Source organism: Nothobranchius furzeri, chromosome 13 (genome assembly GCF_043380555.1).
Source record: "Nothobranchius furzeri strain GRZ-AD chromosome 13, NfurGRZ-RIMD1, whole genome shotgun sequence".
NCBI classification, from domain to species: Eukaryota; Metazoa; Chordata; class Actinopteri; order Cyprinodontiformes; family Nothobranchiidae; genus Nothobranchius; species Nothobranchius furzeri.
The window spans coordinates 52,570,366-52,597,154 of record NC_091753.1 but is presented as its reverse complement, the minus strand read 5'-3'; the positions used below and the strand labels follow the sequence as shown (position 1 = coordinate 52,597,154).

The window sequence follows — 26,789 nt, the reverse complement described above, 5'->3', positions numbered from 1 at the left end:
CATTTCTGTGTCATTTGACCAGAGTTTCATAATTCCTTCAATAAAAATGAGAATTGAACAGCTTTGGTTGACTGTAAGATCCACTTGTACTTTCTCTTATAGCTGGAGAAGATGGTAAGATTAAGATCTGGTCCAAAAGTGGGATGCAACGCTCTACTTTAGCTAATGAAGGTAAGGCTTTTATTTTATCCAAGCAAAGGAACATATTCAATAATATTGCACTTACGATGTTATATTTCAATAAAAATTTTAATATAATTATTCTTCCAAAATAACTTACATTTCGATAATTTAACTTAACTAAATACATTTGAGCAAAGGGGTTTCTTCTTGAAAAAAAAATAGCACTATTTGTTTGTTTGAATTGTTCACTTCTAAAGTTGATTTAATTACGTCTCATAATTTTTGTGCAGGTTATGCATTAGCGAGTAGTTTGGTCAAATTCAGTGTAAATGAAGGTTAAACCAAACATTAATTTAAAAATCCCGACAGATCTATATCACACTCTCATTTAACATTTATGGACTCACCCATCTTGACTCACAAAGGTGAAGGTTGTTGTTGGTTTAGCATCCAGAAAACAGCAGAGAACGTCTTGACTACTAGAAGCTAATCAATCAATCAATCAATCAAGTTTATTTATAGAGCACTTTCCACAACACTGGAAGGGCTTTACATAAGAATGAAAGGTTAAAACCAAAAAAATAATAATAGAAGCTAATTGTTAGCATTAGCGACTCCACCCCATGGCAAAAATCCTCCAGGTTTGTGTTTTTTGTAAAGATAAAACATCAACGTTGCAGAGCAAACAGAGTCAGTGGTGGAGTCGCATTGCTCTTATTCAGTGCAACACAAGATGTCCAAATATCAGGAAATAAGACTCCAAATCTTCTCATGTTCAGCTCAACTCTAATCTGGCTCACTTCTAGTTCCTGGCACAGGCGCGCCAGAACTTTTTTCCTCCCCATGTAAGACTTACAAGCCATTCGTTCCTGCTAGGGACCACTGCAAATGTATTACAAATAAGAGTAAAGTACCACTTTGACAAAGATTTGCATGGAAGTTGGCATATCCCATAATATGACCCAAACCCATGTCCCTAACATCATATTAAAGCTGAAAAGAACACAATAAAGCTGATTCTGATTCTGATTAGTCTTTTTTCTTAAAATATCAATGAGAATGAGAAAAGATCAGTTTTATTGGGATATTTGGGCCATTTAGAAGTTTTTCTGTGAAAAACTGATAAAAAATTACTCTTTTACCCTTTGTACAAAGCTTCTTGAACAGCCACATTCGAAGGAAATGTTCAACAGGCCTGCCTAACAGTTCGTCCAAAAGGTAATCCCTCCAGTGGATCACTTCCATCTTAAAAATGCTAATCTCCAAAGTTTCACAGCAATTCAACAACTTATTATTGTATTAACTTTTACATTGTAATCAATTTGGCACACAGTTATTTACTTGGACTTCATGACTATTTACAAGTGTAAATATCACCAGCAGGCTAGTGCATCCACTGGTCATGTCCAGCAGGAAATTCTTAAAGACCAAGTTCACTTATTTTTTCAATACATTTGTAGTGGTCTTTAGAAGAAGAAATATCTTTTCTATAGTGACTCTCAAGATAAAAATCACGAGGCGCTTCACAAAAACAAAAAATGTAAAAATATAAAAAAAAAGAATTTAGAAAAGTATTACAAATATGTTTAAAATGAGCAAAAAATAGGCAATTGTGATTAAAAATGTAAAGAAAGAGAGAGAGTGAATATTAGAGAGGGAAATCAGTGGATCCTGAGGAAGGTGGAATAGGTAGGGAGAGCAGAACAAGGAGAGGGGGATGAAGGTCACACCAAAGCCAGCTTGAACAAGTGAGTTTTCAGCTGCTTTTTAAAGGAGATCACTGAGTCCACTGATCTCAGGCTCTGATCTCTTTAGAATAAATTAATGCCTTGTGAGTCAATCTCTGTCAGGAAAAAAGCTCTCGGGCCCTTCTTTCAGGAAGTAGAAATAAGCCAGATGAGAGGGGAGCAGAAAACAGCAGGATTTGGAGTCTTATTTCCTGATATTCGGACAGCTCGTCTCTGATTGGCTAACAGCAATGTGATGCTACCACAGACTGTTTGCTCTGAAACGTTGATGTTTTTTCCCCACAAACAACTCAAGCCCGAAGGAGTTCTGCGGTGTGGTGGAGTTGCTAATGCTAACAGTTAGCTTCTACTAGCTGTGATGTGCTCTGCTCTCCCCTGGATGCTAAATCAATGACAGCCTTCCCCTTCATGAGCCAAGATGGATAAGTCCATGAATGCTAATTTGATTTGACAGGCTTTTCTAATCCAGACATTTTCCCATCTATTTTCTATTGGCAGCTAATGCAGGAAATAGATGTAGGAGACTATTTTTACATTGTCTGTAAGAGTTACCGATCATATTTCAGAATAACACCTACAAAGTGGTTTCTCAGTGAACTTAGTCTCTAGTATTTTCTGAAAATAAACATATAAATGTAACTTATCAGACCGGCAAAGTTTTCTGAAATAGCATTGTATGAACAGCTGTGAAATTTAGGAGATTTGAGCAGTTGTAAGATGGCAGTAACACATCTTCTTGGTCTTGTTAGCATTTGACCCTAGCTTAGCTCATCAGGCCTGAACAATGTAAGTTGTTTTTTTTCTCCAGACGGAGGCTGCTCAGGTAGCTGTCCCAAACGGGTTACATCAGTTATTTATAATTTTTACTCAAGGATAAAGACTGTTAAAAATCACTATTTAAAGGGACTTTACAGAGTTTTGAATTTTTATGCTCACGATTGCCCCCTCAGGCCAAAAGCGTAACGGCAGCTTCAATAGTAGGCTCGTGCACGAGGCGCGCATGCTGTACGTGCACACTCCTTAACAAAAATAACAGCTGAGACAGTCCCGTGTGTGTGGCCCGGAGGACAGAGGACAGGAGAACGCGCAGCTAATTAATTAAATAATTTGGTTCTGTACCTTTCTCTTCAGCACAGCCGACAAAGGTTTATGATGGGTCAGTCCTCCTGCATGCTCAGATCATTCCCTTCCCTTGCTTGAAAAATTGTTCCAAAATGAAAGTTGAACCCACATCTTTTTTATCTGTGAATTCAATGCCGTTCGGCGAGTCTCAAATAAAAATTTGGGCGTCTTACTGTAAAAAAATATACCATTAATGTAAAAAAGAAACTCTAAACTATGTTCACATCCAGAATCGAACCCGGGTCTTCTGCTCGCGAGTCCGACGTTTTACTAGGTGAGCTAAAGCGCCAGTGACATCCTTTACATCTGTAACTTTTATATCCTTGATGACAGCTGAAACAACGTTCAAAGAATGGTTCAGAGCTAAAATGGCTATTTTGTTGCTAATTTGCAGGAAATATCTAGAAGAAAGTTCTACAGAAAGTAGCTAAGGGTCCTCAGAAATGTAGCTAGCTTTGTCACTAGGCATTAGGAAGAGCGACAAAGTCGCTGAGTTGGAACTACCTCTCTCTCTGCTGCTAAAGCTACTGATAGCAAATGCTACGGGCGATGTCTGAGCGTGAACGCGCATGAAGCAGCCTGCTCGACCCGAGCATCTCTCTTTTTCTGTGATTTTACAGAAAAACAGGCAATCACGGTAAAAATGCCAGGGCTCATTCTACAGGACCAGGGCATTGCAGGAGAATGTATGAAGAAGACATTTATTATTTCTATACATGTTTTGGCTGTCAAACTTCCAGAATGCCCCTTTAACGTTTAGTTAGAACAGTTTAAAACTGAAGGGAATTGCCACAACAGTTGGTGTAAACATTAAGGACACACTTGTAGAACCATCTTTAGTTGGTAACTTTCATAGAATTGATTTGGGTTGAAGTGTCTGCTTTTCGCTGTTTTCTACTACACTTGGATACACTCATATATTGTAATAATGATAAAAACCCATCCGCCATTCTTTTTTTTTGCATCACAAACTGTTTATTTACTCTGAAACGACATCCTCTTGTATTTACACAACCTGCTCACCTGACTCTTGTTTAATGAGCGGTAACGGTACCTAGGACGTTCTTTGATATTTAAAAAAAACCACCAAGGAGTAAAACCTTTTCTCTTTCCTTCTTCATGACTATATAATTGTACGCAAATGTGTTGAACCCGTTTGGACGTTATTGAGGCTGGTGGAAGAAAAACTTGAGCGCGTGTTCCAGTTTCATGGTTTTCCTTTAATAAAAGTGTCATAAAGCTTAAAAGTTTTATAGTGGAGTTTCATTAAACAAGTTTTATTAAAAGCTAAAAAAAATCCTGCTAATGCTCCTCTCCTCGGGATTCACATTACAGATGACTTACTTCTTAATTGATTCAGTGTGTAGTTCGACCGTATTTTCTCAGCTGTGAAACAGACTAAGAAAAAATGTTAATAAAACTTTGCTCCTTGGGAAAGTGATGATGCATCCCTGATGGATGACAGGGGCCGGAAAAAGCTGGAGCAACAGGAGCATTTTGTGATATGCAGTTAATTTTTAAGTCATCTTTCTTTTTTTAGGGGTGAGGGGCAGATTTGTAGGACACCTGGACTTGGTAGCAGTTCCTTTTAGACGAACGCCATCTGCCACATGGCACGCAGATCACTGCAGGTGTTGCTTCTCTTCATAAGACGCGTACAGGAGCGCACACACATACACACAATCTGCGGGAGCACACTGTTTTTTCTTTCTTTCTTTAAAAAAAATTTTTTTTTTGGGGCGCTGTGACCCATTTTATGATTGAGCTCTGGCAAGAGGTTTGGATCGGAGCACGAGGGAGGAAAGACCAACTTGTCTCAACTCCTCTCGTTGCTTCGTCAGATTTAGATCACGTGATCAGTTGGCATTTGTGAGAAACCGCATGCACCTGGAGTGAGGTTAAATGTCAGGCCCCCTCCCCTCCGCACGTGTGTAGCCACAACTCAACTAAAACCCACACACACACACACACACACACACACACATCCTAGTATTACCGTCTCAGTGGGGACATGGCTGATATTTAGCTTTTACTTATCTCCACATACATTTAACCCTAAACAGCAACTTGTAATATTTAATCCACTCACCTGAATCCACTCCTAGCACTAACATCAAATTCATAAGTTTTATTTAAGTTACCAACTCTGTGGGATCCAGTACTTTGGTCCTCACAAAGTAGCTAAAACACACAGCTATAGAAAACAAGCCTACACATGTATTTGTTCCATAACATGTGTGTGTGTGTACAAACACACACACACACACACACACACACACACACACACACACACACACACACACACACACACACACACACACACACACACACACACACACAGATCTTTTACAGCTTGTTTCCCATTCGTTCTTAGGGCTGAATTAGGTCAGATCTTTAGGAAAACGTGATGCGATGATGTTCATGTCGCCATTTTGTTTGCGACAATGGGGAGAGCGTCTTTCTAATGGCGTATCGAGAAGGAATCCAAAAGTCTACACATCCTGGAGCCCAGTTCACTTCTTGTGATTAATCTGAGATTTTTGCCTGTTTGTTTTTCTGTGTTCCTTCCAGGGTCTCCTGTCTACTCCGTGGCCTGGAGTCCAGACTCCGACAGAATCCTCTACACATCAGGACGGCAGCTAGTCGTCAAGCCTCTGCAGCCCAGCGCTAAAGTCACACAGGTTCACAAAGTTTAGTTGTTTCTGGTTCATAGTGATTTCTATCACTCTCTCACAAGACCCAGTAGAGAGATGCATATTAAACAACACTTTTCAACGCCAAGGCACATTCATTAGACACACCAGGTAGGTAATATTACACAGATTTGCCGACAGTGTGTTTTCTAAAAAGGGTTGTTGTTTCTAATGTGTGTGTGTGTGTGTGTGTGTGGGGCGGGGGTGTTTGGTGTTAGCTTTGATGGGAAAACGTCCGCCTTAATTTCAAATGAAGCAACTTTTGGAGCATTAGTAACTGATCTGTGTAATTCCCTAAAAAACTAGAAGCTAGAGTAGCTCATCCTGATCAATAAGGGCCAGCCTGCTCTATTTCCTTGTTTCAGGTAAATCTAAGAAAATAAGATTGCCTCAAAACTCACATATGGTATCAATAATAATGTGGAAAATACAGGTGCAATTAGAAAAATTACAATATGGTGCAAAAGCCAATTCATTTCAATAATCCAACATAGACCGCGAGACCATCTAAAGGCTCAGGAACCCTTTGCAGTTGTTCGAGATTTATTAGCTGATTAGAGTGCGACACTTTGAGTCTAGAATAGTGAACCTTCTCACATTATTCTAAATGTCTGAGGCTTTGGTGTTTTCATAAGCTGTAAGCCTTAATCATCACAGTTATAACAAATAAAGGCTGAAATATCTGGCTTTGCATGCAGTAAGTCCAGCTCGTGAATTAGTTTCACCGTTTAAGCTGAATTACTGACAAATGTCCTTTTGTAATATATTCTGTTTTTCAAGTTTCAACTTATGAAAATGATCCTAAACAGAACTGATTGTGGAAAATCACAATTAGGCTACTCCAAAGTATGAAAGTTGAACAAAAACTATCAACATAAAAGCATTTTTAAGCTCTGGTGTGAAACGTAGTTGGTGATGTGCATTTCTTTATTGAATGTTAAACCTTTATAACAATTTTTCAGATCTAGGTGTAACTTCATGCATTCTGCTCTAATAACATTTCAAAGAAAACTAGAAAAAAGACCCCCAAAAATACACAATTCTTAGTTTTGTCCCCTATGTACATCCAGTGTGAGCTGTAGAGCAATGCTGCAGATTGTTATTTAGCTTTACTGCTGTACAGGCAGCTATTATTTAACACACGTGAAAGCCAACATTCAGTTGGGCCGTGGACTGGTCCAATAAGGGATTTGCAGGAACTTGACTGGAGCTGTTGCCGTTTTTGTCTGCCTTTACACTCTCCAGTCCGAAAATAAATAGCCATCATTCTTTACCGTGGCAAAGTTTCAGCCTCCCTGATGGATCAGGCCCACTCAGTCCAAACGTATTACTCTGTAGATGACCTTATAGACCAGTGAGAATTCCTCTTGTTCATGTATGCATTTGTTTATTATTCTTCTGGAAGCTGAACAGCACCTGGGACCTTAGATAAACTGGGGAGGGCCTAATGTGAGCTTTGCTTTCTCCCAGTCATTACCAGACTCGCTGGTACCAACTCACACACCCACACGTTCTCAAAAGTGCAACTTTATCACCTTTCCCTCTACCTCTCACCCCCATGGAGACCAACCAAGTGAAGAAAGTCGGCATCACCAATAATGGGAGACTCCTAAAAAAGATGTTTCTTAACCTTGCTAGTCTCTTAACCCACACAGTTAACACATGGGCGTTGAAAACTAAGTTGTTTCTGAAAGGAAACATTTTAAACTGAAATAAAGATTAAGAATAAATATCTCCGTGTGGTTTACTACAGTTTCATTTATTTGTGAAATTGTAACAAACGCAGGTGCGGTTGATGTCATTTGGGATGGTGAAATTCTCTTTCCCTCTGCCTCTCTAGTGGAAAGCTCATGATGGAATTATCCTAAAGGTGGACTGGAATTCGGTCAGTGACCTCATCTTATCAGGTGGAGAAGACTGTAAATTCAAGGTTGGTGTGTTCAAGGGTGTGTTCCAACTACAGGGGGTCACACTCCTGAGCCTTCCTGGTAAGGTCTATTCAGGGGTTCTGGAGAGGAGGGTCCGTTGGATTGTTGAACCTCAGATTCAGGAGGAGCAATGTGGTTTTCGTCCTGGCCGTGGAACACTGGACCAGCTCTATACTCTTAGGGGGATCCTGGAGGGTGCGTGGGAATTTGCCCAACCAGTCTACATGTGTTTTGTGGATTTGGAGAAGACGTTTGACCCCCTTAGGGGGCCCTGTGGGGGTACTCCGGGAGTATGGGGTACCAGGCCCTCTGATATGGGCTGTTAGGTCCCTGTATGACCGGTGTCAGAGCTTGGTCCGCATTGCCGGCAGTAAGTCGGGCTCGTTCCCAGTGAGAGTTGGACTCCGCCAAGGCTGCCCTTTGTCACCGATTCTGTTCATAACCTTTATGGACAGGATTTCTAGGCGCAGCCAAGGTGTGGAGGGCATCCGTTTTGGTGGCCTGAGGATCAAGTCTCTGCTTTTTGCAGATGATGTGCTCCTGTTGGCTTCATCAGAATGTGATCTTCAGCTTTTGCTGGAGCGGATCGCAGCTGAGTGTGAAGCAGCTGGGATGAGAATCAGCTCCTCTAAATCTGAGACCATGGTCTTGATTCGGAAAAGGGTAGAATGCCTTCTCTGGGTCAGGGATGAGGTCCTGCCCCAAGTGGAGGAGTTTAAGTATATCTGGGTCTTGTTCACGAGTGAGGGAAAACTGGAGCGTGAGATCGATAGGTGGATTGGTGCTGCATCTGCAGTGATGCGGGTGTTGTACCGGTCTGTCGTGGTGAAGAGAGAGCCGAGTCAGAAGGCGAAGCTCTCGATTTACCGGTCGATCTACGTTCCTACCCTCACCTATGGTCATGAGCTTTGGGTAGTGACTGAAAGAACGAGATCGTGGATACAAGCGGCCAAAATGAGTTTTCTCCGAAGAGTGGCCGGGCTCTCCCTTAGAGATAGGGTGAGAAGCTTGGTCATTTGGGACGGGCTCGGAGTAGACCCGCTGCTCCTCCACATCGAGAGGAGCCAGTTGAGGTGCATCTCGGGCATCTGGTCAGGACGCCTCCCTGGTGAGGTTTTCCGGGCACGTCCAACCGGGAGGAGGCCTAAAGGTAGGCCCAGGACACGGTGGAGGGACTATGTCTCTGACCCGGCCAGGGAACGCCTTGGGATTCCCCCGGAAGAGTTGGCCCAAGTGGCTGGGGAGAGGGAAGTCTGGGCCTCTCCCCTTAGGCTACTGCCCCTGCGACCCGACCCCAGATAAGCGGATGAAAATGGATGGATGGGTGGGTGGATGGGTGGTGTTTGATTATGTAGCTGCATTTACAAAAGGTCTTTGAACAAGCTGCATACAAACACACAAATGTTGGTTAATAATAAAGCAAGGACTCTAAAACTAACACTAACTCTGACCAACAAGACCCCAAAGGGGAATATTTTAAAGTTGTTCTGATGTTATTAACGCTTTCAAACACTGCATATACAAATGCTACGATGTAGCAAACCTCAGTTCAGTTTTCCACACAACCAGGTGAATGATGTCATCCAGCATTTTCACCTTCAGTATGCCCTTGGAGCTTACTCTTCTGTTTGGACCAGGTCCTCCAACAAAACCCTACAATCACACAATAATCCTGATTGGAACAGAGGAGTTGGTCCCTTGTCCGGGGGAACCATTGTGAGAGAAACAGTTGCTGCTGGCTTTCACTCCAACTGAACAAGGCAGTATTAAAAAAGACCTCTTCAAAGTGCCTTTGTTCACACCTTGCATTGAAATGTGTCCCCATGTTCATCTTAAGTGACCTTTTCTGTTATGTTAAGACTTTTTAAGGCAGGCGGATTGGTTCGGCGTCTGCAGTGATGCGGACGCTGAGCCGATCTGTCGTGGTGAAGAGGGAGCTGAGCCAGAAAGCCAGGCTCTCGATTTACCGGTCGATCTACGTCCCAATCCTCACCTATGGTCATGAGCTTTGGGTAATGACCGAAAGAACGAGATCGCGGATACAAGCGGCCGAAATGAGTTTCCTCCGTAGGGTGGCCGGGCTCAGCCTTAGAGATAGGGTGAGGAGCTCGGACATTCGGGAGGGACTCGGAGTAGAACCGCTGCTCCTCCGGATCGAAAGGAGTCAGTTGAGGTGGTTTGGGCATCTGGTCAGGATGCCTCCTGGACGCCTCCGTGGGGAGGTGTTTCGGGCATGTCCTGCCAGCCGGAGGCCCCCGGGTCGACCCAGGACATGTTGGAGAGGTTACATCTCCAATCTGGTCCGGGAACGCCTTGGGGTCCTGCCGGAGGAGCTGGTGGTGGCCGGGGAGTGGACGGTCTGGAGCTCCCTAGTTGGGATGCTGCCCCCGCGACCCGGACCCGGATAAGCGGAGGAAGACGACGACGACGACATCCAGTGGTACAGACCCAACACTTGATTGGCTTGATCACTGGTGGGATTTTTTTTTTTGTAGAATTATTATAGAATTTAAACAGTCGACTCAAATCTGCCGAAAATGTAGTTCTTCTTCCATTTTGCTTAAGCTTCCCAAACTCTAGAAGAGAGCATTTTATAAAACATGATGCTAGAATGATAAAGTCTGCATACTTACTGGAATTGTTTTCTGTTTTTCTTCAAAATGTCTTTAAGTGTCAAACCTAGTAACTTTGGTCTTCTCTTACAAACAGGTGTGGGACAGCTTTGGGCGTCTGCTACACTCATCAGCCTGCCATGATTACCCGGTCACGTCCTTGTCCTGGGCTCCAGATGGGGAGGTGTTCGCCATGGGCTCCTTTAATACCCTGCGGCTCTGTGACAAAACCGGAGTAAGTGAAACTTTTCTGCTGATTTTTAGTGTCTTCTTTTCACAAATTGTTGATTTTTCCTAATAAAACGTAAATCTTAACGTATCGGGGGGGGGGGGGGAGTCACACCGTTAAAGAGCAGGAGCAGACTCTGAGGTGTTGGAGCTGCCGTGTTAGGTTGATTCAGCAAAAGATTCTTTGAGATGTTTGGTTTCTGACATCTTTTTTCCTTCTTTTGTTCATTTCAGTTTAGTTTTATTGACATAAAATGTAATCCCAGGGCAATTTACACACCAAAAAAAAAACCTCCCAACGAAATCAACAATGCAGGTTACTGCATCCTGTGCATGAACAGAGTAAGCTTTTCTGCTGATTCTGGGCACACGCCGTCCATGCAGAAGCTACAGTAAATATGTGTGCCGTTACAATCAGGCTCTACCTAAACATTTTAACGTCTTTAAGATGCGGCCGTGCTATAGGCAGCTGTTGCTGACAGTCTTTGAGTCATGTGCTCACCACTTCATTTAAACCTCTGGGTTATGTATTTTCATGTTTTTGTTGCTGTTTATTCTCTTGTACAGATATAATTCTCACGTTTTATGGTCAGACATTGTCCTGTCCCCTGGAACTAACAGGATCTGTGGTACACACACTCTCGACATGCAGCGTTTCCAGTGAAGTATGGTTTATATTCCATCTTTCAGTTCTTTTTCAAACACAGAAAAGGTTTAATTACCTGCAACGTTTCGTTTGCGGCTGCAAACATCATCAGGCTGACGCCGATGGTGGCGTCACTTCCTACTCCGTTTATCCGCGGGCAGCAGAGGACGTTGTCGCCCTCTGCTGCCCGCTCTCCTCTCTCCGATGATGCAGTCCCATGCACGATCCAATGAGTAAACTCCATCGTCTCTGTTCATGGTCCCACAGCCACGTCTCCTTATCTCGACAGCTTCTTTTATCCATCTTTTGTATTTCTGGTGTTCGGTGTTTATGATCCTTGTGTTGTCCCAGTCCATTACATGGTTTTCTCTTGTGCGGTGATCTGTTACGGCTGACTTCTTTATTGTGCTTTCTGCTTCTTGTTTCGCTGCTCTTGTGTGTTTTCGACTTGTTTCTTTCTCGCACTCCTTTCTATGTTCTATTGTTCGTGTGTTGAGTTGGCGTCCGGTTTCTCCTACGTATGTTTTATTGCAGAGTTTGCATGGGATTTCATAAACGACTCCACATTTTTGTCCAGCTGGTATCTTATCTTTTGGGTGTACTAGTCTGTTTCTAACTGTTGTGTATGGTTTTGTTGGTGTGTTTATGTTGTGTTTTTTCATTGTTGCTCTTATTTTTTCTGTTATGCCTCTGATGTATGGTAGGGTTATCACTGGTTTTGGTTCTTGTCTTTCTGGGTTTCTGGTTCTTTGCTTAGGTTGTTCTTTTCTTTCTGTTGTTGTTTGTTGTTTTTCTTTGTTTATTGCCCATGTCGGGTACCCGCAGGTCTTTTAAGCGTGTTGTATGTGTTCGTCCTCTTGTTTACGGTCTCTTTCTTCTGTTACGGGCAGCAGAGGGCGACAACGTCCTCTGCTGCCCGCGGATAAACGAAGGAAGTGACGCCACCATCGGCGTCGGCCTGATGATGTTTGCAGCCGCAAACGAAACGTTGCAGGTAATTAAACCTTTTCTGTGTTTTAAAAAGAACTGAAAGATGGAATTTGAAACTAAACACAGCAAGAACACACCAAAGATGGTTTATACTGCATGGCTCATTACAGGCCTCGTACATTCTATACATCATTCATCTCTGTAAATCACATCAGGCTGCACGCCACATTTTCTTGTTACCTGGTGCTGATGCTCACTGCAGTAATGAGAGGGGAAATGAGAGAATGATGAATGGTAATTGTTGTTTTATTATTGCCGAGCATTTGGCCAGGAACAATATTACTCGTTTCCTCGCAGGAGGTTTGGTGCTTCTTCGAGTTAATGTGGAGATGTCAGTGTATTGCTGCAAAAGATTGCTGTAATCAAAACAATCGAACAAGGCTTGGTTTTTGTGCCCTGATCACCAGGCATTTCATGCTCCATTTTGATTTAATAAGGATCAAGTGTCTTTTTTTTTCTGGGGCACTGCAATAAATTAGCTGGATAGAGGTCTGAGTGAACACACATGCCCTCTTCAGACTGCTAAAGTTTGTGTTTGAGTTTTTGAAAGATGCGTTAGCATAAAACATTCTTCTCCATTGATCTTCGGATTCTGTGACTTTTTGGGGAGTTTTCTTTCTGGTTATAGCCATAAATCATGTTATTTTTGCATTGTTAACTAACCATCCGATGTTAAATGATCCCTTCCAGGTTTGTGCAGCTTCTTATTCACGTGTATTTTGTTTTCTGTACTCACCCAAGTCACCTTACCTCCTCCCGTTATGGGGTATGTTTATGTGGTTGGTTTGTTCCATTGTTTCATCGTTGCACCACTTCTCTTCCTGTGGTGTGTCTTGGTTAAGGCGGTGTGATGATGATGATAATTATGATGAATGTGGTTCTGCCCAGCTCTGATTGGAGGAAGGGCATGCTAGCCTTCTCCTCCCTGAGCCCCACAGATAGTGTGTGTGTGTGTGTAGCGTATGGTGTGGGACGCTGGCTCAAACATGAGGAGAGAAAGTAGCAGAGTGGCTTTCACTTTATGAATTTAAACTTGATGTTTTTTGTGCTTCTTGTTGGAAGAGCTTACGCCGGTAAAATTGCAAAAATATCATTTGTTCTGTGAATTTGCAAACAAACGCACCTGATTACAAGTCCTGTGATGGTTAGCGGTGCAGCAAGGGCTAGACACTGTTTTCAGTTAGCAGCGTAACTAATGCAAAGGAGTTTTGTTCTGTATCTGCAACAATGAAACCCCGCACTTTAACATATTGCTGCTGGCTCAGCAGGATCTGCTCTGCCTGTTTAACCCTTTCACCTCCTGTCCAGCCCAGCTTTCCCCTAAAACCTAAACCTAATTTGTGCCATTCGTCCGTTGTTGCTGGGAACGTTTGGATAGTTAGAAAGTTTACGTCATGGTAAAATTAAAGAAAAAAATATCTCTGTTTTTATCATTCTAATTGACTGATAAAAGAATCCTTGTGTGCACCAGTACAGAAGTAATAACTTGCACTTCCTGAATTATTGATACAACATTTTTTAAGTTTTATTGTGCTTTCAATTTTGCCTTGTGGAGTACTTATTTCTTATTTGAAGGAGAGTTAGCAGCACCAGCGACACAAAGAGGTTCGCTGTCCCTTTTACAAGATTTGGGAGACACAATAAGTCAGTGTCTGTCTGTGTGCCTGCTATAGTGGATGCATGTGCCCACATGCCTGTGTGTGTGTGTGTGTGTGTGTGTGTGTGTGTGTGTGTGTGTGTGTGTGTGTGTGTGTGTGTGTGTGTGTGTGTGTGTGTGTGCGTGTGCGCGTGTGTGTGTGTGTGACCATTGGCGTGCAAATGTGCCTGCAAGACAGCAGTCTATTTACGAGGCACTGCAGCTGGTGTCTAGCGTCTGGACCCTGTCACGATCCCTGACACTGTCACTGGCTAACAAGTAGGACTCATTGTGCCAGGCAAGCACCCTCTCATTTCTTTCTCTCTCCCCCTTCTCCCCCTTCACCTCTGTGCACTTGTTTTTTCTCTCTCCACTGTAAACCCTGTTAACAGACCTACAATGTTAAAGCCACTACGTTTTTGCTCTTCTTTTCCATCTTGAAATCATCAATTATTTTACCCTTGATTAAGAAGAACTGATGCATATAAATATGGCCATTAGATATTTTAAAAATATAGGATAGCAAGCCTTCAGGACCTGCTCATGAGTGGGTATGATGCACAAGAGCAGAATAGAATGATGGAAGTATGACTTCCTTAATTAGACATGGATAGATGTAATCTGAATGAGTTATCATGCTTTTGTCAGACTCAGAGTGGCAGCGAAACCGAGTCTCATTGCATTTAGTTATTGCAATTTTCTTTCTCAGTTCTTTTTTTAATCTAAACCTTAAATGATACTTGGCAACTTTTTCATATTTTTAAATCATTTTCTTGAGCCAGCGTGTGGTAAAATGATCCTTTACAGGGTTAATGAAATAGCACTCAGACCCCAACCGCCCCCTGTGGCCAGAATATCGTCGCATCTGCAACTTCAGAGTGCCTAAAAAAGAGCTTTCATACCTGGCACTGCATTCTGCCTCCAGCACATTTCCTGCATGTTTTAGAGCATGAAAACAGCCGATTTGTTTAAATTTTTATTTTATTTGTTTTTTGATGAACCGATCTTGTAATGAAGGCTGGGCAGACGTTTCAACTTTCAGATTAAGGTGTTGAAATGACGAATGCACAGCGAGGAGATGAGTTTTACTTTCATTTCTACTAAACGGACACTAGGGGTTGCTAAAAGCAAGCTAAAACTGCATAGTCTCCCATTAAAACACAATTTGCGTCTGAATATGGCTAGAAGCCTCTTGTTTGCAAACGTGCAACTTTAAAAATTCAAAGTAAACTAGCTTTTAAACAGAAACACGGCACTCCCACCCCTCCCATCGGCTACTATCCCCAGGCCACGTCTGTCTGCTATCGGAACGCACATCACTAAAGTGAACCTGAGAGTGCTAAACACCAGTTAACGTTTCTAGTAGGGATGTGAATTTTAGAGCAACTAAATTTTAGAGCAACTTTGATTCGATTCCGATTCTTGGAGTGCCGATTCGATTCAGAATCGATTCTCAATTTAAATCGATTCACAATCAGGATTAACAAAGAGCGTCAGCTCCAGGATGAACTACTTTGCTGTACAAGTTAGTTAAAGCTATGTGACGTTTTTATTTGACTTTAAACTGGTCGTACTCCAAAAATGCTAATTTACAATGTAAACTAAAGTGATGCTAAAACTGTAAACAGAAGCAATCTTTTGACCAAAAGGCAACATTTATTTTTGCTTACCTTGTAAAATATAACAAATCTGTAGTTACCTAACAGTAGCTTTGAAAGTAATACGGTCAAATACTTTTCAAGTATGTGTAGAAACAAGTTACATGAGTAATCCTAACTAATTTCTGAGTATGGAAAAAATGACATTCAAGTGCCGTCTTATCAGCAGATTCAAACGTAAATCATCTCTATTTATGGGACCACAAAAGTGAACGGAGTACTGACTCTCCTAAAAAAAAAATCAAAAAAAGTGCTTCTCAAACCTGTAACGTGCCAAATATTTGAGTTCTTGGAATCGATTCTGAACCTTTATGAGTCGATTCTGAATCTTTATAAATAAGAATCCCGATTCAGACTTGAATCGATTTTTTTCAGCACCTCTAGTTTCTAGGTCCTAGCGTTTTTTGTTGTATGTGACTTTAAATGGTGTTTTCTTTGGGGGGACTATGATAGTTTGTTCTGAAGTTGAATTGGTAGCAACCGACTGTTTCTCCTTCTCTGGTATTACAGAGCAGAGAACCTCGAGTGCGTAATGAGCGGAGGACCCAGGGAAGTGTGACGTGTCTATGAGACAGAAGAACGGGTGGTCCGATAGTTGGTATCGAACCGAGCCGTGTTATTGACTGCGTTTTTTTAGATTAAATGATTTACAGCTATACTGTGTTAGAATGTTGTAAAAAGGCATAAAAATGTTTTAAACTACCTTGTTTTGTAGATTTAAAGAATTACCATTTCTGCATCAGATAAAACACACGGGCATGCTCTTTGATGAACATCATCATTGATTTGTTTTAATTCAATTCAATTCAATTCAAAAATACTTGATTAATCCCAGAGGGAAATTGATTGCTGTAGTAGCTCAGAGTAATAATAATAATCAAGTCACCAAAGAGTTGTTGTATATTACAATGGCTGTTGGCAGGAAGGATCTCCAGTAGCGGTCAGTGTTGCAGCCAAACTGAAGAAGCCTCTGACTGAAGACACTCTTCCGTTGTCGGACAGTCTTGTGAAGAGAATGCTCAGGGTTGTCCATCATTTTCTTGATTCTCTGGAGAATCCTTCTTTGCATTATCTCCTCCAGCGGTTCCAAAACTGCCGAAACTCTGGCTGAGTCCTTGAAAGGGCTTGGAGCTCCTCCTTCTTGTTGGCCAGTGATCTCACATTGCCCATTATGATCGATGGCAGAGATGGTTTGAATTTCCTCTTTCTCTGTCTCCGTTTTGCTCCCGCTCTGCACCCACGCTTCTTGCGTTTTAGCTCATTTGGGATTTGTGGCTTCAGTTGAGGTATTATTTCAGCCTTTCCAATGTTAATCAGCTGCTCCCGATTGTAAACCAGCTTGTTGCCATGGTTACGCATCATAACAAATGCTCAAAAAGTGAAAAAAGCTAAAAAAAAACAAAAGCAGTAGAAATCCTCCAAGCTTCACAGCACCAGAAACAGAAAGGAAAGTGTCCAAAAAATACAGTTTTTCTTGAGAAACTAGAAGAAAAAATGCCCAAGAAAAGGCAAAACTTACATATAGTCAACAGAGCTACTCCAACATGCAGCCACCCAGAGCAGCGCGGTTCCGGAAAAGAACTTTACTCGCTAAACTGTATTTTGATTAGCTTGTTTTTTATGCCATACACTCTGTTAGGATACTTACACAAACCTCCATTCTATCTGAGCTTGTTTTGGTGATTAGACTACATTATTTCCCTCCAAATTAGCATCTTTGTATGAGGAATTGAAACACTTTTCTGTTTTAAAGATAATACGTGCCTATTCTGTGGATACGTTTGAATCCCTTCTTATCTTTTTTCCTTTCGCGGCTCGCCTCTCCCTCCTCCCTTTGAGCTTGTTGAGCTTATCAGTGTTCCCCTTCTTGGCTCCGTTACTTTTGTGCCGTTCCCTGAGGCCTCTTTACCTCCTTTTTCTGGGTGAGTCCAGGGTTCCCCTTGGGGCTTTGTTCAGCATTACCACTTTTGGAACAAGTCCATGTTTAACTGGAGTCACCAGTGCTTTTTCTTTTTCTTTCGCCGTGATTCTTAAATGTGACTTCACTTTCTATAGGATCTTTGTCTTCCACTTTCTCCCAGAGAGTCCTGGTTTAATGGCGAATTCAAAGGTTTTCTTTGTCTTTATGATCTTCAACTCTTCATTGAAACTTTTCATTTAAAAGATGTCCCATCAAATATATCATGTTTTTTATTGCTGGGGATACAAATGCAAAGTGCGAGAGTTTTTCATTGCACATTTCTGCCAATCTTTGTCAGTTTGAGTCTAGAATCTAGAATTTGCCACTCCTGAAAAATAATTGAAGCTTCCAAAAGTAAAAGAAAGTTATAGATTTATTAGCCTGCTGCACCCATTCATCTATTTGATCTAAAAGAGAGGGGGACCTCTTGTACAGTAATGTTTAGGCAGCAGGAGCTGGAGAAACCGACACACGTACGGAATAGGGTTAAGAAAACAGCAAAGGGAGAGTTACACAGGTGAAAAGTTGAAAAGTGAAATTATTGGCAGAGGTCTGACAGAGAAAGAGCATTAGAAAAGATGATGAGTGAGTGTTTGAGGAAAAAACCCAGCAACTTTCAGAGTGAGAGTAAGAGCAGGGGCAAATTGTCAAACAAAGAGAGTCCTGAGTCAGCAGCAGAGCAGTTTTCTCCCCGGGCAACTGGGTAGGTCTCTCTCTCTCTCTCTCTCTCTCTCTCTCTCTCTCTCTCTCTCTCTCTCTCTCTCTCTCTCTCTCTCTCTCTCTCTCTCTCTCTCTCTCTCTCTCTCTCTCTCTCTCTCTCTCTCTCTCCTCTCTCCTCTCTCCTCTCTCCTCTCTCTCTCTCTCTCTCTCTCTCTCTCTCTCTCTCTCTCTCTCTCTCTCTCTCTCTCTCTCTCCTCCCCCTCCCTCCCTCCCTCCCCCCCCATCTTACTTTACCCCTCCCTCCTCTTTCAAATCTGTGTTTTGCATGCTATTTCTTGCTCTCTTCCACTCTTCCTTGCTGTTCTTTATCTGAAGTAGGAACAGAAAGCTCCCTCCACACATAGTGAACTGGTAGAAAAAGTTCTGAAAAGAGCTCCGTTTTACCTCTCAGCTTTCCCCTCCCCCACCGTTGACCCGTTTGTTGACAAGGGAATAATTGTGCAGACTCATTTAACACATTTTGATCATCTTTCCAGCCCTGATGACAGTTAGTTCGGGGCTATGGACGCAGCATGACGCTATTACATGTAGACTTAATTTACCTCCATAAAGAGCTCATTAGTTTCCCCAGCAGAGAGCGAAGGGTTAGGGTTTGTGTTTTAGTGTTTGTGCTGAGCAGGCTTTGCCTTTTGGCAGTTTTGAAGGTGATTCTGGCCTACCCTGTGAAACTGTGCAATCTAAAGTCTAACGGGTGATTCCTCCCAAAGGCCTGTGTATGGGAAGGGCAGATATGTCTGCAAAAAGTGGGTTAGAGTAAGAAGGCACTTGTTGACATGGCATTACTTTTACACCTCTCTAGAGTTCGGCTTAAGGCTTGCCTTGTTGGAAACCAAAAAGTGGGGGGAGTTTAAAAAGAGCTGAGAAAAGAGAGCGGTGGGGGTGGGGTAGTGTGGAACTGTCCAATATATCCTTTAAGTTGGCCTAGGCAGCAGGGCTTGGAGGCTTGGTCTCCATAAAAGATGGTGGTTTCTCCTTCCCTCAAGACTCTACCATGCTCTCTCTTTCTTTTTTTCTCCTTTATTTCTCAATCCCCTCCCTCCCTCCCAACCCTCCCACCATGGTTGGAGTAAGAGTATGACAGTGAGACAGTGCCCTGCCAGCCCCTCTGGCAGAGTCATCATTCTTAACTATACTAAATCGCAGCCTCCACTAGCTAGACAAACATGTCACACTTGCAGAGAAAAAGGAAAAGCAAGAGTGAACAAAACGTGCATAAGGAGGGAGAGTTGGTGAACCCGGGCAGTGAATGCGAGGGTTTTCAGTCTGCACACAAATGAGAGAAAGCTGAGCATGTGTAGAACTGGGATATCACTCTGAGTTTTACTGCCAACCCAGACTTTATTAAGGGCTGCTCTTGAGGACTTGGGCTGTGCTGGAGACGCGGCATGAGGGTCCAAAGAGGGATGTTTTCATTGGGTCCGAGTCGGCTGCATCCCAAGGTCCCCCCCTCCCCTATTTTTTTGTTTAGCTTTAATAGAGATCAGGTTGCTGCTGATCTTATTTCAGTCTTATGTTCAACTTTTACAAAGTAAATCACTGACTTAAAGTTTAAAACCGCAGCGTTTTTCTCCTCATCACACGTTTTAGAAGACAGTCGGTAGTCACTGGGCTTTGACCGTTGACATCGAATTACAAACAGCATCTGTGAGAGTACTTCCAAAACAGTTCAAAGTGTTTGCTGAGGTTCCTAAGTTCCTTGTGTGAGCTGCAAAATGCCACAAACGGACTTTCCAATAGGCACAGAGTGTTCATGGGTACCTGAGTCCTCCTTTACACAGGTTTTGTTAGTCAGAAGCAACGAGAGGCGACGTGAGAGGGCATGACAAAGTAAATGAGAATAAAATGAAGGTCAGTGTCAGACAAATTGAGAATTAAGAATTGTGAAATTTAGCAGAACAGTCACATATCCATGTTAATGTCACCATTTGTAATTAGGTCATGTGACCCAACCATTTTCGCCTGCCTACTTGAGCAAAACTCATTTTGACAACCTCTGTGCAGCAAAGCTTTCGCACACCAGCTGTGATTATTGGCACTCCCGCCATTCAGGGGATGAAGACCCCAGGTTTGGACTTGCTTCTTTAATGGCTAACAGATTAAACCTGGACATTCCTGACCCAAAAACTTTAATTGTTGCATCGCCTCGTGTTATGCCTTATGCAGCATTCCAAATTCTCTGTTTACCTGTGCCTATTTGTGTGTGTGTGTGTGTGTGTGTGTGTGTGTGTGTGTGTGTGTGTGTGTGTGTGTGTGTGTGTGTGTGTGTGTGTGTGTGTGTGTGTGTGTGTGTGTGTGTGTGTGTGTGTGTGTGTGTGTGTGTGTGTGTGTGCGTGCATGTTCGTTTTTGCAAGTGCATATGTGCATAGCTGGTGCTAATAGAATTCTGCTGTCCAACGCACAGCTGTGTCCTGCTGATGAGTCCCAGGAGGCCCCAGCATGTGTCTATGGTTACTATTGAGGCTCTAGTATGAAACCATGTGTAGATCATTACACCCCTTTCTTTTCTCTCAATCCTGCTATCTTCTAGTTTGTCTTGCTTCCCCCCCCCCTTCAGCCCCCCTCTGTTTCCCCTCACACTGCCGAAGCTCTGACTTATACCACTTTGCACTCATCTCAGGCCAGGCCTCTGTATCGCTTTAGCTGATCCAAGTGGGTATTTCAGCGCAGACGCTTGCACTGCACAAGCTTGCATTTACAATTGGATGACAGCTTTAGAGTCTCATTGCAGAGTCGAGGAACATTGAAGACGTTTTGGCAAATTCAGAAGCTCTAAAGTGTTGGATTAGGAGCATTTCTACAGGTTGGTGTTTGCAGAAGTCGAGTAAAGTGCCACAAGTCAACTTTAAGATTTAATTACAAGACGTGAAACCTGCAGTGATCCTCATCTTTACTAGAAAAAATGGGATGTTCAGATGACAAATGATATAGCCTCTTTTACACGAGTCCGGCTAATCCCCTTTACCTGCTAACATCTGGTTTTTCAGAGCCAAGTGTTTCATATGAAATGACTCTGCAGCTATCGCTTTTATTTATTGTCTCTGATGCGACTGGCATAGCCTGGAACACAACACACTCGTGCACAAGCACATTTTTTATTAGGCAAAAGTGGGAATGGGCGCCTTTTTAAAGAAAGCCTCGCCGAAGCATCAGTGCTCTGCATGTGACAGCAACAACTCCCAGACAAATTTAGATGGGATCAGCTGATTGAATCTCTCTGCGAGACAGCTGGCAGCTTGTTGGCTTTTCTGCTATGTGCTGTTAACATCTGGAGTCTTGTCAAAAATTATAAACTAAGATCATTATCTCAGAAGGTGTGATGCAGAGCGACACCCTCTATGTGTGTTGTTGTACCTGAGAGGCTTTTTGTAGTAAGGTACCCTTTCCAGGAGTTATGGGAAACTATTTAATTAGCTTGTTCAAATGATGCACTCAAGTATTGTTCCAGACAGCCGTGCCCTTGCACTGATGATCACATCTTAATTTAGTATTTTTTATCATTTTCTTTGCCTCAAAAGGTATTTATCTCTTTTCCTAGCCACGAGTGAGCCTGTATAGTTCTAGTGTCCATCACAAACCATACACATGGTGCTTATGATACTCAGGGAGTTATCCTCTGTACCTGCACCCCCAGGTTCTGTCCTGCATACAAACGCACAAGAAAACTGAAGCCAGCTGGATTTGCTAAGAGTCTGCCATCTGTTCTGATTTATGAGACCGTCAACTCTGGACTGAGGCGGCTCCCGCTTGCTCTCCAGCACAGAATTAAACCAACAGCAACAGATAAATGTTGGTCTTTTGCGGCAATATTTGATTAATATTGAGATAATTTAGTATTTTTGAAACAAAATTTGAGTTTAGCCTTTAAAACAATTTTAAAACAGAAGTGTGACATACGGTGCAGGTAGAGGAGAGGTAATCAAATTTGAAATAGAAGGAAATTTTTAGGCGGTGTACAGTAGCCCGGATAAAAATATGGAGTTATGTAGGTTTTTTTCTGTGTGCAGGTTCATTTTGCAAGTTAAAGGGGCATTATGGAAGTTTGACAGCCAAAACATGTATAGAAATAATAAATTTCTTTTTCATAGATTCTCCTGCAATGCCCTGGTCCTGTAGAATGAGCCCTGGCATTTTTACTGTGATTGCCTGTTTTTCTGTAAAATCACAGAAAAAGAGAGATGCTCGGGTCGAGCAGGCTGCTTCATGCGCGTTCACGCTCAGGCATCGCCCGTAGCATTTGCTATCCATAGCTTTGGTCTTTGTCGCTGTTCCTAACGCCTAGTGACAAAGCTAGCTACATTTCTGAGGACCCTTAGCTACTTTCTGTAGAACTTTCTTCTAGATATTTCCTGCAAATTAGCAGCAAAATAGCCATTTTCACTCCGAACCGTTCTTTGAACGTTGTTTCAGCTGTCGTCAAGGATATAAATGTTACAGACACAAAGAATGTCACTGGTGCTTTAGCTCACCTAGTAAAATGCCGGACTCTCCTGTAGAAGACCCGGATTTGATTCTGGATGTGAACATAGTTTATTTAGAGTGTCTTGTTTACATTAATGGTATATTTTTTACAGTAAGATGCCCAAATTTTTATTTGAGACTCGCCGAACGGCATTGAATTCACAGATAAAAAAGATGTGGGTTCAACTTTCATTTTGGAACAATTTTTCAAGCAAGGGAAGGGAATGATCTGAGCATGCAGGAGGACTGACCCATCATAAACCTTTGTCGGCTGTGCTGAAGAGAAAGGTACAGAACCAAATTATTTAATTAATTAGCTGCACGCTCTCCTGTCCTCCGGGCACACACACACACACACACACACACACACACACACACACACACACACACACACACACACACACACACACACACACACACACACACACACACACACACACACACACACACACACAAGGACCTGTCTCAGCTGTTATTTTCGTGAAGGAGTGTGCACGTACAGCATGCGCGCCTCGTGCACGAGCCTACTATTGAAGCTGCCGTTACGCTTTTGGCCTGAGGGGGCAATCGCGAGCATAAAAATTCAAAAGTCTGTAAAGTCCCTTTAAAAATTTCTCTCCTTTACCCCGAAGTCCTTCTTTTGTGCTATTAAAGCTTTTATAGCAAATCTGCTGACAAGTTAGATTTTGAACACAGACGCTGGCCCCTCAGGTGCTCAGAGATATGCTCATGATATCCCAGGCCAGAGACCGCCCATGTGTGCAATCACGTCCGCGTTCCTAAAGCCTGATTTACACTCCTCTGTCTGCGTCGGTTCAGAGACACGCAACGCCATGATGCGTCGGTGCAAGGGCTCTCCGGCGGATTCACAGAGGGTGATGATGACGTGCCCAAATCTTTTAACATCCATCGAAAGGGACGCAGACCACAAGCTTGTGATTGGTCAAGACGCCGCTTCCTGTGAATTTGTCGCCAGCACCGCCGTTGCCAAGTTAAAAAGTAAAAAAAAAATAAATTGCGGCAGACCCAGAACAGATTGAAAAAGATTGAAAAAGTCTGTGACTGAAGCAGTAAAAAGTACGAATAATGAAGGACGAATTCGTCTGTTATAACTAAATCTCTGAAATATATGAACACATTAGTAAACATACTATTGTGGACCGGATACATGAGAGTTATGGTGGCAGGATACCACAGAAAAGCGTTACGCCCTCTGTTGTCCTGGCGGGGAATTGTGTTACAACACTGCTGCCTGCCCAGAAGTTCGCATGTGAAAACCTTTCCGACACACTCTGATGCAAAGCTGAAGGAGGAGTATAAAGCTGGGTTTATGCTTGACGCATTCACTTTCCACTTGGTGATGCGGCTCGCGGATGGAACGCGCTTCACAACTTCCAGCGTTTATGGTTCATGCGGCTCGTCTCTGCGGTGAGCCAATATTCTCCCAAACTGTAGGGGGCAGCATGGAGCTCTACAACATGCATCCAACACTATACCGTAGTAGAAGTAGAAATGACTGTTGTTTACAACATGGCATTCCAGCATTTTTTAACAGCGTCCTCGTCTTTTCCGACAGTGCGAGCTATTTCTCTCCAAGAATTATTAACAACATGTTTATCACGTGATCTCTGAGAGCTGAATCATACAAATGTCTGTATTTACGAACCTCTGCCATACTAGTTCTTGCCAGTCCGCCATGCTTTTCCATGTCCGACCGTCCGCTGGGTTAGAAAATTTCCTAGGTGCGCCGTGCGGAAAGTTTGGGCCGTGCGGAGGCGCGGTGGAGGGGCGTGGTTGTTAAAATGACGCAACTTTTCCGTGCGGAGCCGTGCGAACCTCACGGACGCGTCAAGCATAAACCAACCTTAAATCAGGCTTGAGGCAGTGTGGAACAAACGCGTCCAGGCCAGAGCGGGTGGAGTGAAGTCGATGCTAGTGTGTAAGTGGCATTTGTTTCACCTCCAAAGACATTACTCTCTTGCATCCAGGCTCCGCCATGATGTCAACAGAAACTTCTTATTTTTCTTTTTCTTGTGTCTTTTTTTGACGATTAGCAAACTGAAAAATCTAACTGCTAGCATTACCACTAACAGCCGTAAAGCAGGTAAAGAGCGCCCCCTATAAAACGCCTATCTGCTCCACAAAACTATCCAGCGTGGTTTTTGGTCAGCAGAGGTATGGCGTTTAAAGCGTGCCACAACCCGTGCACGCGCATTGGGTCCACAGCGCGCGTGTGAACGGGACTCGCGAGCGCAAATATACATGGCAGCGCGCGTGTGAACGGGACTCGCGCGCGTGTGAACGGGACTCGCGAGCGAAAATATACATGGAGAGAGGTCATTTGTGCACTGAGAGGGAGCAAACTGTGTCTGTGAGCGCACAAGGATGTGCACAAGTGACAAACCTGCGTGTGCGCGTTGTCAACGAGCACACGGCAGAGGAAAACGTGCGCGCGCGGCAGCCTCTGTGCGCGCTCGGCAGCCTCTCTGCGCGCTCGGTTTCTGACTCCTGCTCGCTCGGCTGTAAGGGCTTTTGGCACTCTGGAGGCGTGGCCTGTGGCAGATCTTGTCTGTCCTCTGATTGGTTAGTTCACCCCGCACTTTACCCTCTATCTATATAAAAAAGTCTGATGTTCAGTAGTTGCTGGCATAGCTCAGCTGGGAGAGCGGGTGACTCTCGCCCCGGAGGATCCAGGTTCGAGTCCGGGCAAGGAAAACGTAGTAGATGTCATGTTAATTTTTCTTAATTTCAGGTATTTTACAGTTGTGACCGTTCAACTGTCATTAAACGTCCGAATGTTTGCTGGGCAGTGTTTTAAAAAGTGCACATAAGCTAGATGGTTTTAACCATATAAAATTACATTTTTTGTGATACTGGAAAAATACATACTGAAATAAAACTACTGATTGAAAACTTTATGACTGTGGTTGTACAATATATGACTCACTAATACACTGCAAACTCCCTTAGAGTGGGGCTTCCAGAGAGAGAGAGAGAAAAGTTCTTGCCTCATTAATGAATTGTTTATTTTTTTCAGTATTTAATTGACAAATTATCCTTTCAAATAATTAATTGATGAGTTACATAATTGTCCATTTAGAATTGTTGAATGGACTGAGTCAAGTTTGGTGCACTTTATATATTTCAAAACATGTTTTTTTTTTTAATGATGCATATAAATAATTTAAATGTTAATTTAATGAAATATTTCTATTTTTTCATTACCTCACCCTTGTTTTGACAAAAACGGGACCTTGCTGGATAATATCATGGAGAAACTATTTGTTCACAGTACATGGCTCAGTGAGGATCTGTGTAAAGGAGGAGATACTCAGAAATCTGTCTGCAGATTGTTACAACCCAGACTGGAAGTGGTGGGCTGTAATAAGAAAGGAGGCCAAACAGAGGAGTGGGGGTTCAACAACTGATTTATTTAACAAAAGTAAGGATTTACTAAAGCAAGTTAGTGAACAGAAAATGGCCATCTCAAGGTTTTACTCGGATGTCCCTCAGCAGGGTGCAGCACTGTTGAAGGTCATCTGAATGAAAGCTTGATATGCAGTTTCTTTATGAAATGGACAATTATGTAACTCATCAATTAATTATTTGAAAGGATAATTTGTCAATTAAATACTGAAAAAATAAACAATTCATTAATGAGGCAAGAACTTTTCTCTCTCTCTCTCTGGAAGCCCCACTCTAAGGGAGTTTGCAGTGTATTAGTGAGTCATATATTGTACAACCACAGTCATAAAGTTTTCAATCAGTAGTTTTATTTCAGTATGTATTTTTCCAGTATCACAAAAAATGTAATTTTATATGGTTAAAACCATCTAGCTTATGTGCACTTTTTAAAACACTGCCCAGCAAACATTCGGACGTTTAATGATAGTTGAACGGTCACAACTGTAAAATACCTGAAATTAAGAAAAATTAACATGACGTCTACTACGTTTTCCTTGCCCGGACTCGAACCTGGATCCTCCGGGGCGAGAGTCACCCGCTCTCCCAGCTGAGCTATGCCAGCAACTACTGAACATCAGACTTTTTTTTATATAAATAGAGGGTAAAGTGCGGGGTGAACTAACCAATCAGAGGACAGACAAGATCTGCCACAGGCCACGCCTCCAGAGTGCCAAAAGCCCTTACAGCCGAGCGAGCAGGAGTCAGAAACCGAGCGCGCAGAGAGGCTGCCGAGCGCGCACAGAGGCTGCCGCGCGCGCACGTTTTCCTCTGCCGTGTGCTCGTTGACAACGCGCGCACGCAG

At 42.8% G+C, this 26,789-nt stretch overlaps 1 protein-coding gene across 6 annotated transcripts in view; it reads left to right on the top strand.

Annotated features, from left to right (window-relative positions):
- ift80 (intraflagellar transport 80 homolog (Chlamydomonas)) overlaps positions 1-26,789 on the top strand; it is a 60,855-nt gene that overhangs the window by 6,743 nt on the left and 27,323 nt on the right. For all 6 annotated transcript variants that reach the window (XM_070543593.1, XM_070543592.1, XM_070543591.1 and 3 more), the window contains exons 5-8: positions 103-171; positions 5,565-5,674; positions 7,527-7,616; positions 10,324-10,461. In XM_070543593.1, coding sequence (XP_070399694.1) covers positions 103-171; positions 5,565-5,674; positions 7,527-7,616; positions 10,324-10,461 — 407 coding nt within the window. The remainder of the gene's footprint in view (positions 1-102; positions 172-5,564; positions 5,675-7,526; positions 7,617-10,323; positions 10,462-26,789) is intronic.